At 39.1% G+C, this 12992-nt stretch overlaps 1 protein-coding gene and 1 long non-coding RNA gene across 2 annotated transcripts in view; both read right to left on the reverse strand.

Annotated features, from left to right (window-relative positions):
- Positions 1–776: 776 nt before the first annotated feature.
- LOC129348673 (uncharacterized) lies at positions 777–8314 on the reverse strand. Its single transcript, XR_008601298.1, has 2 exons — positions 2328–8314; positions 777–1285 (listed from the first exon to the last, which is right to left on the reverse strand). It is a non-coding gene; the product is annotated as an uncharacterized LOC129348673 (long non-coding RNA).
- A 2052-nt stretch (positions 8315–10366) lies between these two features.
- Positions 10367–12992, reverse strand: part of hoga1 (4-hydroxy-2-oxoglutarate aldolase 1) — a 32180-nt gene continuing 29554 nt past the window's right edge. Inside the window, exon 7 of the mRNA XM_023288144.3 lies at positions 10367–10987. Within this exon, the coding sequence (XP_023143912.1) occupies positions 10838–10987 (150 nt within the window). The 3' untranslated portion in view covers positions 10367–10837. The remainder of the gene's footprint in view (positions 10988–12992) is intronic.

Below are 12992 nucleotides of genomic sequence, written 5' to 3' on the forward strand. Positions count from 1 at the left end.
ATGACACTGAAGTTTAATCTCTACATAAATGAAACTGAGTCTGGATGTGCTGCTCTGTCATTAACTCCTAAGTTTAGGGAAAGTTCAAACAAAAGAGGACAGTTCAGCTTATTTTGAACAAACATCTCAGACTTTCTGAGCTTCAGCAAATCTAGCAAGATATTTTAACAACAAGCAACTCAAGAGATCCAGAAGTTGGAGAGAGTTAGCTTTAGCTGAGCCAAAGAACATGTGGGACGCTAACCTAGCAAACATTTCAGACTTTTCTCTGTGAATTCTGAGAAATAATTTCCTATTTAATGACAGAGCTACACATCTTAACTCAGTCTCATGAAAACAGACTCTAATTCAGTGTCATCCATCCATATTAAAGTGCAGTTACCCAAAATGTTTGTTGCATGAGCTCCAACAAAACCTGTCCAGGTAGAAGGCCACTTTGACAAACAGGAAGTGGAAGATTCCAAGCAGATTTATAGAAGGGGGAACCGGACTGTACTAAGTGTGGTCGAGTATAGAGGGGTGTTTTGTGGGTTTTTAAGGCTGATAATGATTATTCGTGAAACATTTGGAGTAGATATTCATTTGCAGTAAATTAAAGTATTTAAAATCTTGGAGTTAAACTTAGAAGAACACAAACTCTAACAGAAAACTTTATCGATACATTTTTGTTTTGTTTACAGATGTTAAGTTAAAGGAGTTTTATTGGTGATGTATAACCAATCAAATCACTCCAGAAGACAGAGCGACCACAGGTAGATTAAGGTCCAGAGCCAAAGTAGCGCCATTTTTAAATTGATTTATTACCATCAATCAGTAAAAAATAAAATACTGATTATCAGTAAATCAGTCAGCCCACAATTACTACAATTCTACAATGTATGTCTCTTTCCTTTGACTTGTTATTTGTACAATATACGATGTATATGATGGCATTTTTTTCATACCAAAGGCTATACTATGATGTTTGCTCAGAGACATACGATGCTACTGTGTTTGTTCTGGCCCTGAGCCACTGCACTCCTCCTCTGTTGTTTTCTGTATTGTACTCAGCTGCAAGCCTTCGTCCACCCGGCCTCCGTTGACTCGTCCCGCCTGCCGTCTCTGGAGCTGAAGCTGGATTGGAACAGACCAAAGTACAGTCCAATCACGATGCCAGCTGCCTCTCAAAAGGCTCCTTCATCTGGCAGGTGGCGCCACTTCTTCTGAGGGGAAGCTGAGCTGGCCCGGCAGAACTTTGGAGATGTGTTCCAGTGGTTGGTGGATGTGTGGGGAGATAGAGAGGGACCTTTGAATTGTTCAGAAAGGAAAACAGGAAACCCATTGGTAGTTTTAGTTTAGGGTGCTACTGCGGTGTGTTTTTGGGTTTTAAGAGGTGAACAGGAAGAGGTTTTTTTTTGTATTGATGATCTTTTACTTTGTTCCTGGTTGGAATGCCCATCAATGTCAACATGAAGTTCACTTTTAGTTCTGTTTATTTATTTTACTAACACCCATTTGCTTTTAACCCCCTCACATGTTGTGTTGTTGTAAACTTCCTCTTTCAAATAAATACTCGTCTAACCCTCTGGAAACCAGCGTTTGGACTGTTTTGGTGTTGCTCCTCACTTACTTCAGACAGCCGGGACAAAACAACGTTTTGTGGACTAAAGGCTACATTATGATGGTTTTAGAGCGACATGCTATACTATGACGTTTTTAGAGAGACATACTATACGATGACGTTTTTTGGATGACATGCTATACTATGATGTTTTTAGACCAAAGGCTATACCATGACATTTGTTGGACGAAAGACTATACTCTGATGTTTTTGGAGCGACAGGCTATACTAAGACGTTTTTAGAACGACATGCTATACTATGACGTTTTCTGAGTGACATGCTATAGTATGATGTTTTAAGAGCAACATGCTAAACTATGACAATTTTAGAGCGACATGCTATACTATGATGTTTTAAGAGCAACATGCTATACTATAGGCTTTTTTAATTGACATATTACTATGATGTGTTTTTTGTTTGCTTTTTTTTGTTTTTTAGCAACATATAATAATTTGAACAGTTTTAAAAATTACTATACTTTTACTTGTGCAATGAAATATTATTCTTTTTAGGCAAAGGGCATGTTTGATTACATATAGGCTATTAAATAAATGTTTATTAAAAACTAAAAAGCATAAAAAAAACAATAACCAACTTAGGCATTTACTGAGTCACTAAAATAGCGTAGAGTGTACGGCCACATCAGCATTATTATAAGCATCCTCTGGTAAATTCACAGCCATATACTGTAGGAAATCTAGCTGATCTCATCATGATGTCTCTTACCATATGGACTTCAGGAGATGATTAGATGATGATAAACTGTGACCTGCTGGTTGGGTTCTCTCTGTTCTCATATTTCCTCCATGTTTGTCTCCTGATGCTGCCTTACTTCAGCCAGTCCATGAGCAACAGAAAACACAGTTTGTCTTGTACCCATTGCCAGGGGTTCCACTCTTCCCACTCCAGTCTGTACATTTGCAAACGTTTTTGCTTCTTTAGACGTGGTGGAGTTTCAGGTGTAGACATTTTTAAACGTGCGGGTGCAGCAGCGTCTGTAACCTGGCAACCAGAGACAGGACCGGACAGGACCGGACACACAGAGACGTCTGAAGTCTGTCCACTGGACCTGGCATCGGGTCCTCGCTACATGGGTCCTACGAAGATGAAATTGGCTGCCCTTAATATTGCCTGTGTTTTATTTCATTCATTATGCAGTTTTGATGAGTGTGTGACAGACGTGTATGGGGCAGTTATGAAAATACGGAACAACTTGCGTCCCGTATTGATTCAATACGGGACGCAACGATTAATTGTCAAATAAAGGACGTTTCCGTATTTTAAGGGACGGGAGGCAACCCTACTCTCAATATCCTGTTTAAATGTCTCTCAGTAATGATGGTCCCTTGCAATGCCAGGCTTTTCAGAATGTCTTTGTCGCTCATTCCCAGCCTAAGATAAAATTCTATCACACTGTCCCTGTCCATCGTGTCGCTTTTGCTCCTCTAATGCCTCCACCTTAGACCCTAGAGAAGGTGCGCTCGATTTGCTTACTCAGCTGTCCAGGAATGATATTAATAGTATTAGGTAGTATTTCGTTCGCACATTATACCTACTTCGTGGTCACAAATTAGTATTTCGTGCGAACGAATTAGTATTTCGTGTGAACGAATTAGTATTTCGTGAGCACGCTATAGCTATATTGTGGCCATGATTTATTATTTTTTTTACCATGCCACCATAGGGGCTCCGTAAATCCTTGACGGGTTAATTAACATAAACTTGGACCTTGAAGGCTTTTCAAACTCCACAAGATGGAGGTTTAAATGGTTGTGATCTTTAAAATACAGATCTTTTTATTTTGTAGAACGACTCCAGAGCCCTGCTAACCAGGATGTTTGATGTGAGCCGATTCCATAAAGGGGGTCACTGGAAACCACAAGAGAAGCACCAGCAACCCTGCAGCTCCAGCGAACTTTTTCATCTCTTTTCATGAACAGTTCTGTTTGTCGGCGCTGAGATGAAGCCGCTCTTACAGGACCTGCCCAGACAGTTAGTGACTAAAGAAAGTCAATGAAAAATAGTGTGGACTCAAGGTGTCAATACACTTCAAAGTAACATTCAGGTTGTTCCGTGTATTCTGTTTCTGTCTCGTTTTTGTCATTTTCTGTCTCGTTTTTGTCGTTTTGTGTCTTCTTTTTGTCATTTTGTGTCTTGTTTTTGTTATTTTATGTCTTGTTTTTGTCAATTTATGTCTTGTTTATGTCATTTTTATGTCATTTTTGTTGTTTTGTGTCTTGTTTTTTTTGTTTTGTTACTTGTATATGTCATTTTGTGTATTTTTGTCATTTTATGTCTCATATTTGTCGTTTTGTGTCTTATTTTTGTTATTTTATGTCTTGTTTTTGTCATTTTGTGTCTTCTTTTGTTGTTTTATGTCTTGTTATTGCCATTTTATTTCTTGTTTTTGTCATTTTGTGTCGTTTTTGTCATTTTATTTCTTGTTTTTGTCGTTTTATGTCTTGTTTTTGTCATTTTGTCTTGTTTTTGTTGTTTTGTGTCTTGTTTTTGTCACTTTCTTTCTTGTTTTTCTCATTTTATGTCTTTTTTGGCCTTTTTTGTCTTGTTTTTGCCATTTTTATGTCATTTTTGTGTCTCATTTTATTTTATGTCTTGCATTTGTCGTTTTGTCTTATTTTTGTCATTTTTTGTCTTGTTTTTGTCATTTTGTGTCGTTTTTGTCATTTTTATGTCGTTTTTGTTGTTTTGTGACTCATTTTTATTGTTGTGTCTTGTTTTTGTCATTTTATGCCTTGTTTTTATTGTTTTATGTCTTGTTTTTGTCGTTTTATGTCTTGTTTTTGTCATCAACATCATCAAACAGTTTTCCAAAAGAATGGGTAGAGCCAAACTATGTCTTCTCTTTTATTTTTCATATTTTCATAACATTCTCAGCCTTGATTGAATGTTTCACTCTACCTCATATTATCAGGATCAGATTAATTCTTCTGACTGTTTTCCATCAGTCAGTTTGTCCTCTTGGTCAGCAGTAACATCTAGCTAAATATCTAGCTTCTACTGCTGAGAAAAAGCTAACATTAGCATGGATTAGCAACCCTGTTTCTGTGATTAGAGTAGGGTTAGCAAACAACAAATAAAACAAGGAATAAAAATGGTACCATTGATGTGTAAGCTGAGCCAATCAAGCCTTTGATAGTTTATTACTTATTATTGATGAATATGGAGCAGAAAACTGTAAAAGAGAAGGTTTATTTTTTTTTAAATTTGAAGCCAAAATGTCCTCCAAATTCTGGAATGACCCTTATGAGCTTTTAAATACATTTCTAGGGTAAGAGGCTGCATGTTTCTGCATACCGTCTCCTAAAAATGACATATATACCACCAATTTGCAGCAGGATGATGTTTCTTTAGAAAGAAACGTGATATTATCTGGATTGTATGTTTTAATGTTTTTTTTTTTTTTAATGAAGAAATATTTTAAATATAACTGGGCTCTCACAACATGTGTTAAACATTCAGCGACAATGGAATTTGTTTCCCTGCACACTGATTGTACTTTAAATGGCAATTTTACAGTAATTTAGGCCCTCACAGCTTGTATTCACAGTGATACACAATGGTCCAACCACAGCCTTCACACTCAGGGATGTTGAGGAACATTAACTGGTTTCCACACAGCTTTGTTTGGTGTCAGGGCTTTACTATAATAATTAGAACAATATCAGCACCCAGTGTCACAGATTACAGACACAGTAGGAGAGGCTAATTTTATAGTTCTTCTCATCTAGTTTTATTTAGTCTTTCAGAAATGTGCCTGAAGCATTGCTGTCAGAAAAATGAAGCGTGGTTGAACAGAATCTTTATTTAGAATACTGTCTATTTGCCTAGATATGTAAACATACAGCATCTCTGTTGGATGTTGCACTGTCAAATGAATTTGCTGGATTTTTTAAAAAACATTTCTCAAGGAATAATGATTCAGTCCTCACTTTATACTGTATTTAAATAACTGGACTGGCACTATAATGGCACTTAACTCCAAAACACTGAAAAATATTATGTACATAATGAACTAAGGGGAAAATATCAATATAAAATTGACATTTCTTCCAGTAAATGTCTTTAACTTTGTACATTACTGAGAAGAATCCAGTCTTTTATCCATCGGCTGTCCTCAACAAATAACTGTTTTATGTGAAAGTTTCGACTCTGTTTTGCATCCAGCAGCCTTGTAGAGCTTCATAATACTAAAGGAACAGTCATCTTCTGTCTAGTTCTAGGCTATCTGATATATAAGAGAAGAAATACAGTCTTATTTATGTATTATTGTATTTTTGACTGCAGTTAATACATTTTCAAAAGATTTATTTTAATGTTAGGCCATTAACGTAGTAATTATTACATGTTACGTGTTTCTTAAATCATGGAATATTAAACATTAAGGGGATTATTAATGTTAGAGAAAAAAAAACATCTGACATGAACCGTCTTCATAAACTGAACCTGTCATAAGCAGCGCTTTGCTTAAAACTGGTGATTTCAACACTTCCCTCTGTGACGTGTCCTCGTCACTTAGGAACGACAGAAAACACAACATATGCTTTCATTAGGATCCACTAAGCCTTTCTGAAAATATCTCCTGCTAAGGAAGGTGCTAATTGGACTCATGGTAAGATAAAAGCAAAGAAACTGCCAAGTGAAAAAGCCAAAGGCTCTCATTGCCATGGCTACCTACTACTCGCTTTAATAACTGTAATTATGGCTTTTAACTTTTTCACATCAAATATTGCTCTGGCTTTCTGCTGCAAACTGGGAGTGTGACCTGCAGTTCAGCCTCCGCCTGAACTATGGCTGATCTGAAATCTTCCTAAAATTAGTAGTGAGACGTAGTAAAATTTGGTTGACGACTGAATGGATGATTAGACATTTACATGAACTTAAACAACAAAACTGTTTACGTTTCATTTCTATTTATCTGCATTTTTCATCTGTCTGCTACATTCACAGATTACTGCAAACTCAAAGTACAATTATAGAAATTATGTTCAACATTTTAAGACTTTTTGTAAACTCAAGAACTTTCAGTGTATTGAAAAGTGATCTATTATGGGATGGCTACACCATTAGCTGGTACCAGGATGGTCGTAGCTAACGTTAGCTCTGGTGCTAACAGCAACGTGTTTTACATTGGGGTGATACCATTAGCTGCGGTGATCAGACAACTCTTTGTTGCACAATTTGCACACAACCAGGCTTTTATCCAAGCTGCCATCAGGAAGATTGTTTCCTCCCAACAAGCTCAATGCGGTCTTGTCTTCCATCACCAAACTATCTCGTGTGCTGACGTCACCCAATGCGTCCTGTGTATCTTCTTCACGCTGGAAAACAGACTTTAGGTTCATTATCGCCACCTACTGGCCTGGAGTGTGCATCAGTTTTACCGGTGTGCCAGAAATGAGGGAACAGAGAAAGGTGCCATTAAATGCGTTATTTTCTTCTGTAATTAATTCATCGAAATCAACGCATTGAAGTCAAAGCCCGACTAAAAACATCTACAGTGTCTCTATTTGAAGGCTGCACAGTGGCTCAGTGGTTAATACTGCAGCTAGAAGATCCTCGGTTCGCATCCCAGCCTTTCCGGGATCTTTCTGCATGGAGTTTGCATGTTCTCCCTGTGCACGTTGGCTTCCTCCCACAGTCCAAAAACATGCTGAGGTTAATTGGTAACTCTAAATTGTCCATAGGTGTGAATGTGAGTGTGATTGTTTGTCTCTATGTGTAGCCCTGTGATAGACTGGTGACCTGTCCAGGTGTCTCCTACCTTCACCCTCAATCAGCTGGGATAGACTCCAGCCCCCCATGACCCTAATGAGGATTAAGTAGTGATAATGGATGGATGGATGTCTCCATTTGACTTTTCTATTGATCAGTCACTCATGGAGATGATGAGTTGTTAAGTACTGCCCACTGCTCTTAAGGAACACGACACAGAGCCAAAAGTGTTGGCCTGTCTTGCAAATTCCAAAGATCTGCTGCCAACTCATGGTGTCAGACACCACAGGCACTGAATGATTACAGTACCGTTCAAAAGTTTGGGCTCACTTAGAAATGTCCTTATTTTTGAAAGAAAAGCAGTTTCTTTCAATGAAGACAACATCAAATAAATCAGAAATCCAGCCTAGACATTGTTAATGTGTAAATGACTATTCTAGCTGGAAATTTTTAATGGAATATCTCCATAGAGGTACAGAGGAACATTTCCAGCAACCATCACTCCTGTGTTCTAATGCTACATTGTGTTAGCTAATGGTGTTGAAAGGCTCATTGATGATTAGAAAACCCTTGAGCAATTATTTTAGCACATGAATAAAAGTGTGAGTTTTCATGGAAAACATGAAATTGTCTGAACTTTGTCACAGTAGTGTATTTCACTCATGATACATCTTCTTGAATTTACAAAACACTATATAGAAATGTTCACAAGTTTTTTAAAAAAATCTGGGTTTCACTGAAAGGAGTTTTTTAGAATGTGTCTGTGCCGCTTAAATGACAGTTTGTCCTGAAAAAACCCTGATTTAGAGTTTTGGATTTTGGATCATGGTTAGATTTTAGGAAGAGCAAACATACAAAAATATCAGCATAGTTATTACAAAATAATGGCACTTCCATCGATCCATTATTTACACATCCTCATTAGGGTCATGGGGGGCTAGAGTTTATCCCAGCTGACTGAGGGTGAAGGCAGGAGACACCCTGGACAGGTCACCAGTCTATCACAGGACTACATATAGAGACAAACACACTCATATTCACACCTGCAGACAATTTAGAATCACCAGTTAACCTCAGCATGTTTTTGGACTGTGGGAGGAAGCTGGAGAACCTGGAGAAAACCCACGAGTGCACAGGGAGAACATGCAAACTCCATGCAGAAAGATCCCAGGAAGGCCAGGACATGAACTGGGGATCTTCTAGCTGCAAGGCAACGGTGCTAACCACCACTCCACTGTGCAGATAACAGCACTTGATATGGATAAAATAAAAGAATACTATTGCTGTTATTTATTATTTGAAAAACAACTACTACTTACTTCAATATTACTCTTTACATTCATCAGAAATACAACATACAGTCACATCTATCTGTTCTGTCTACCTCACAGCAATATCAGTATTAAATTAAACATAGGTTGATTTAAAGAACATATCGTCATTTCTTTACAATTCATTTTTCTTATCTGCACAATGCATGCAAGCGAGACGTGACACTTATTGTTACAAAGGTTGTAGACCTTCTGCTTCCTATTCAGACGTTTGTATTTCTCAGCGACCTTGTAGGTTCTGACATTATTCAGTGAGAGCTTGCCAGCGGACATCGGTACTGCTGGTAGCATTGTAATATTTTTGAAGGTCTTGGCCTCGTCTTAAATCGGCTTCATATTTACTCAGCCTTGTCTCCGTCTGAGACAAAGAACTCAGGAATGTGTTTGCACCTACGTACTTTTAAGACCACAGTTGCAGGGATTTCACAACATTGTCTGTGCGTCGTTCCATGTTTCTGTTCACATCAGTATTGCAATTGGAAAAGTTCCTGCTTTAAATACAGCAAATAAGTTGATTGATTTCTAATGTGAAGTTCCAGGAAAGTGAATGCAGGAAACAGGGGAAGGAGCTGTGGCTTCCTGGGATGTCAATGAAACAATAAATTTTGCTGCATTTTAAGGGTGCACGATTCACCGATACGAACCGGAAATCGATCTTAACTTTAGAGATATGAACACATGGATCCGGGGGCCTCTGGTTCAATCTATATCTACTGTGGAGCGGTCAATGTCCGATTGTGAAGTTGTGAATCAGTTGATTGGAGCTCTGCTTCTAAATATGGCCGCTCCAGTCTCGCAAGACTCCCACTGTGACATATTATGAGAGAAACGTTCGCTTAACGTGTTTGCTAGCAACAACAACACAACAGCACGGCCAACAGCACCGGCACAGTTTACAATGCACCTTCAAATCTGAAATTTAAAGCATGGATAGCTTTTGGATTTTTGAAGAAGGATGGAAAGTTGGATAAAAGACTGGTCATTTGTATGGAAAGCTGCGATTAAGTAGAGCGGTGGCACGACTACAGGGTTGGCCATAAGTTTCCATACATAGGAAAATGTATAATGTATATTTTTTTTATGTTTCAGATACCCTAGAAGATGCTTTTGACACTATCTTTGGGGACACTTGAAGGCCGTGATGTATCAAGTGAAGATACGAGACATAAATCATCTCAAGGAACGTATCACCAACGCCATTACAAGCAGAACTCCAACTGTGCTAATGCAAGTTCATCAACAGTGGAAAACACATATTAATATGTGTTTTTGAAACAATGGTAATCATATAGAGGACATTATATAAATAAAAATGGTTGTCCAACATAAAATGTTTATTTTTTTTATGTATAGAAACTTATGACCCAACCCTGTAATCTGAGCACTCACCTGTTAAGACGGCACGGAGACACCGATGCAGGCCACACGGGATCTGTGGATGCTAGTGCTAGCAAAGCTAGCGTGAGCAAGAACACGCAAGATAAAGACAATGGATCTAAAAACTTCTACCAACTTAGCCACAACTCTGCGAGGTCCAAGATAATCACGGCATCTAGAGCTCGTTTCATTGCCAAGGACTAAAGTACAGTGTCGTTGAGAGTGGTGGATTGGATTGAAGGGGTTAATGGTAATATTTTCTCAAAATAAATAAAACAACAGTCTGTCTTGTCTGAGTGTATTCGAAAAATAAACACAATGACATTGTTCTGACCTGATTTATTTCTCTTTAATTTTTTTTCACCACACAAATAGATTCAAGCTGCATCGAATCGCATCATAATGTATTAAAATGTATCGTTAGTGAATCGTATCGTAACCCATCTATCTAGACTCGGATTGGATTGCCTCTTAAGGTAGAGATGGACACCCCTATGCACACTGCATCGCTGCGTTGCCTTTAGCCCGATAAATGCCATTAGCAACAAGTGAAACAAACTGACGTGTAAATTTGACTCAAATGGAACAAAGCTTTCATATTGTCAAGAAGCAGCAACACTCTCTTACTGTGTTTCCCCCTCCGTGCCATAATCACACCGACCGATCAAACGACTGAACAGCTAAAAGGTTTCTTGATGTAGTGAGGAAGGACAGATGGACAGACAGACAGACAGACAGACAGACAGACAGACAGACAGACAGACAGACAGACAGACAGACAGACGGATAGACTCCTCACAGCCAGCCGTTGGAGGAGAAGTCCTGCCTCAGCTGCTGAGTCTCGGCCTCCGTGAGCGGCTGAAGAGGTGATCGACAGGCGCCACCATGGAAACCAAACCACTCCATCGCCTGTTTGAGGGCGGGAACTCCCAACTTCCTGGTTACCTAGCAACACAGAGGTCCAATCAATCTCCCGCATCCCCAACATAAACTGCTCCGTGCATTCGCAGCCTCGTGAATAATGACAGTTAAATTCAGACACACACTGTATTTGTGATTGATAACCGGCTGCTGAACTACATCTGCTCCAGCGTGATGTTGGGTCTCCAGGACGCGGCGTGTGCGTAGGTGGTGCTGTGGTAGATTGATGCTGGTAGTTCAGTGACATTTAACACACCTTAACGGACACGTTTGTAGCCCGAAGCACACTCACAGCAACTCACCCGGGCTCAGAACAACTGAGCTACGTGCAGCATAAACTCTGACATTTAACTCCAAGGTGTCGCTCAACACAAATCTTCGCTGTCTGTTTCAGTTTCATACTGCAGAAGTTAACTCAGGGCTCAATATCAAAACACACTTTTTTTTTACTTGTAGAAAACTTTCATTTTATTCTCAACTTGCTCTTTCCAGGATTTACAGGATCCACAAGATGAAAGATAAAACTATTTTCTACTAAAGAAATACATCTACCCACTCTCATATATATATATATATATATATATATATATATATATATATATATATATATATATATATATATATATATATACACACACACACACATATATATATATATATATATATATATATATATATATATACACACACACACACATATATATATATATATATATGTAAAGGGTGGGCCATAAGTTTCCATACAGAGGAAAATGTATAATGTATATTTTGTTATGTTTCAGATACCCTAGAAGATCCTAGAAGATGCGTTTGATGCTATCTTTGGGGGCACTTGAAAGCCATGGTGTATCAGGTGAAGATACGAGACATAAATCATCTCAAGGAACGTATCACCAATGCCATTACAAGCAGAACTTCAACTATGTTCATGCAAGTTTACCAACAGTGGAAAACACGTATTATGTGTTTTCGAAACAATGGTAATCGTATAGAGCACACGATGTAAATAAAAACGGTTGTCCAACAAAAAGGTTTATTTTTCCTATGTATAGAAACTTATGCCCCAACCTGTATATGCAGTATGTATGCCATGTATGCATATACACTATATTGCCAAAAGTATTTGCTCACCCATCCAAATAATCAGAATCAGGTGTTCCAATCACTTTCCATGGCCACAGGTGTATAAAATCAAGCACCTAGGCATGCAGACTGCTTTTACAAACATTTGTGAAAGAATGGGTCGCTCTCAGGAGCTCAGTGAATTCCAGCGTGGAACTGTGATAGGATGCCACCTGTGCCACAAATCCAGTCGTGACATTTCCTCGCTCCTAAATATTCCACAGGTCAACTGTCAGCTGTATTATAAGAAAGTGGAAGTGTGTGGGAACGACAGCAACTCAGCCACCAAGTGGTAGGTCACGTAAACTGACGGAGCGGGGTCAGTGGATGCTGAGGCACTTAGTGCCAAGAGGTCTTCAACTTTCTGCAGAGTCAATCGCTACAGACCTTCAAACTTCATGTGGCCTTCAGATTAGCTCAAGAACAGTGCTTCAGCAGAGAGCTTCATGGAAGGGGTTTCCATGGCCGAGCAGCTGCATCCAAGCCATACATCACCAAGTGCAATGCAAAGCGTGGGATGCAGTGGTGTAAAGCATGCCGCCACTGGACTCTAGAGCAGTGGAGACACCTTCTCTGGAGTGACCAATCGTGCTTCTCCATCTGGCAATCTGATGGACGAGTCTGGGTTTGGTGGTTGCCAGGAGAACCATACTTGTCGGACTGCATTGTGCCAAGTGTAAAGTTTGGTGGAGGGGGGATTATGGTGTGGGCTTGTTTTTCAGGAGCTGGGCTTGACCCCTTAGTTCCAGTGAAAGGAACTCTGAATGCTTCAGCATACCAAGACATTTTGGACAATTCCATGCTCCCAACTTTGTGGGAACAGTTTGGAGCTGGCCCCTTCCTCTTCCAACATGACTGTGCACCAGTGCACAAAGCAAGGTCCATAAAGACATGGATGACAGAGTCT

The sequence above is a fragment of the Amphiprion ocellaris genome, chromosome 4, assembly GCF_022539595.1.
Source record: "Amphiprion ocellaris isolate individual 3 ecotype Okinawa chromosome 4, ASM2253959v1, whole genome shotgun sequence".
NCBI classification, from domain to species: domain Eukaryota; kingdom Metazoa; phylum Chordata; class Actinopteri; family Pomacentridae; genus Amphiprion; species Amphiprion ocellaris.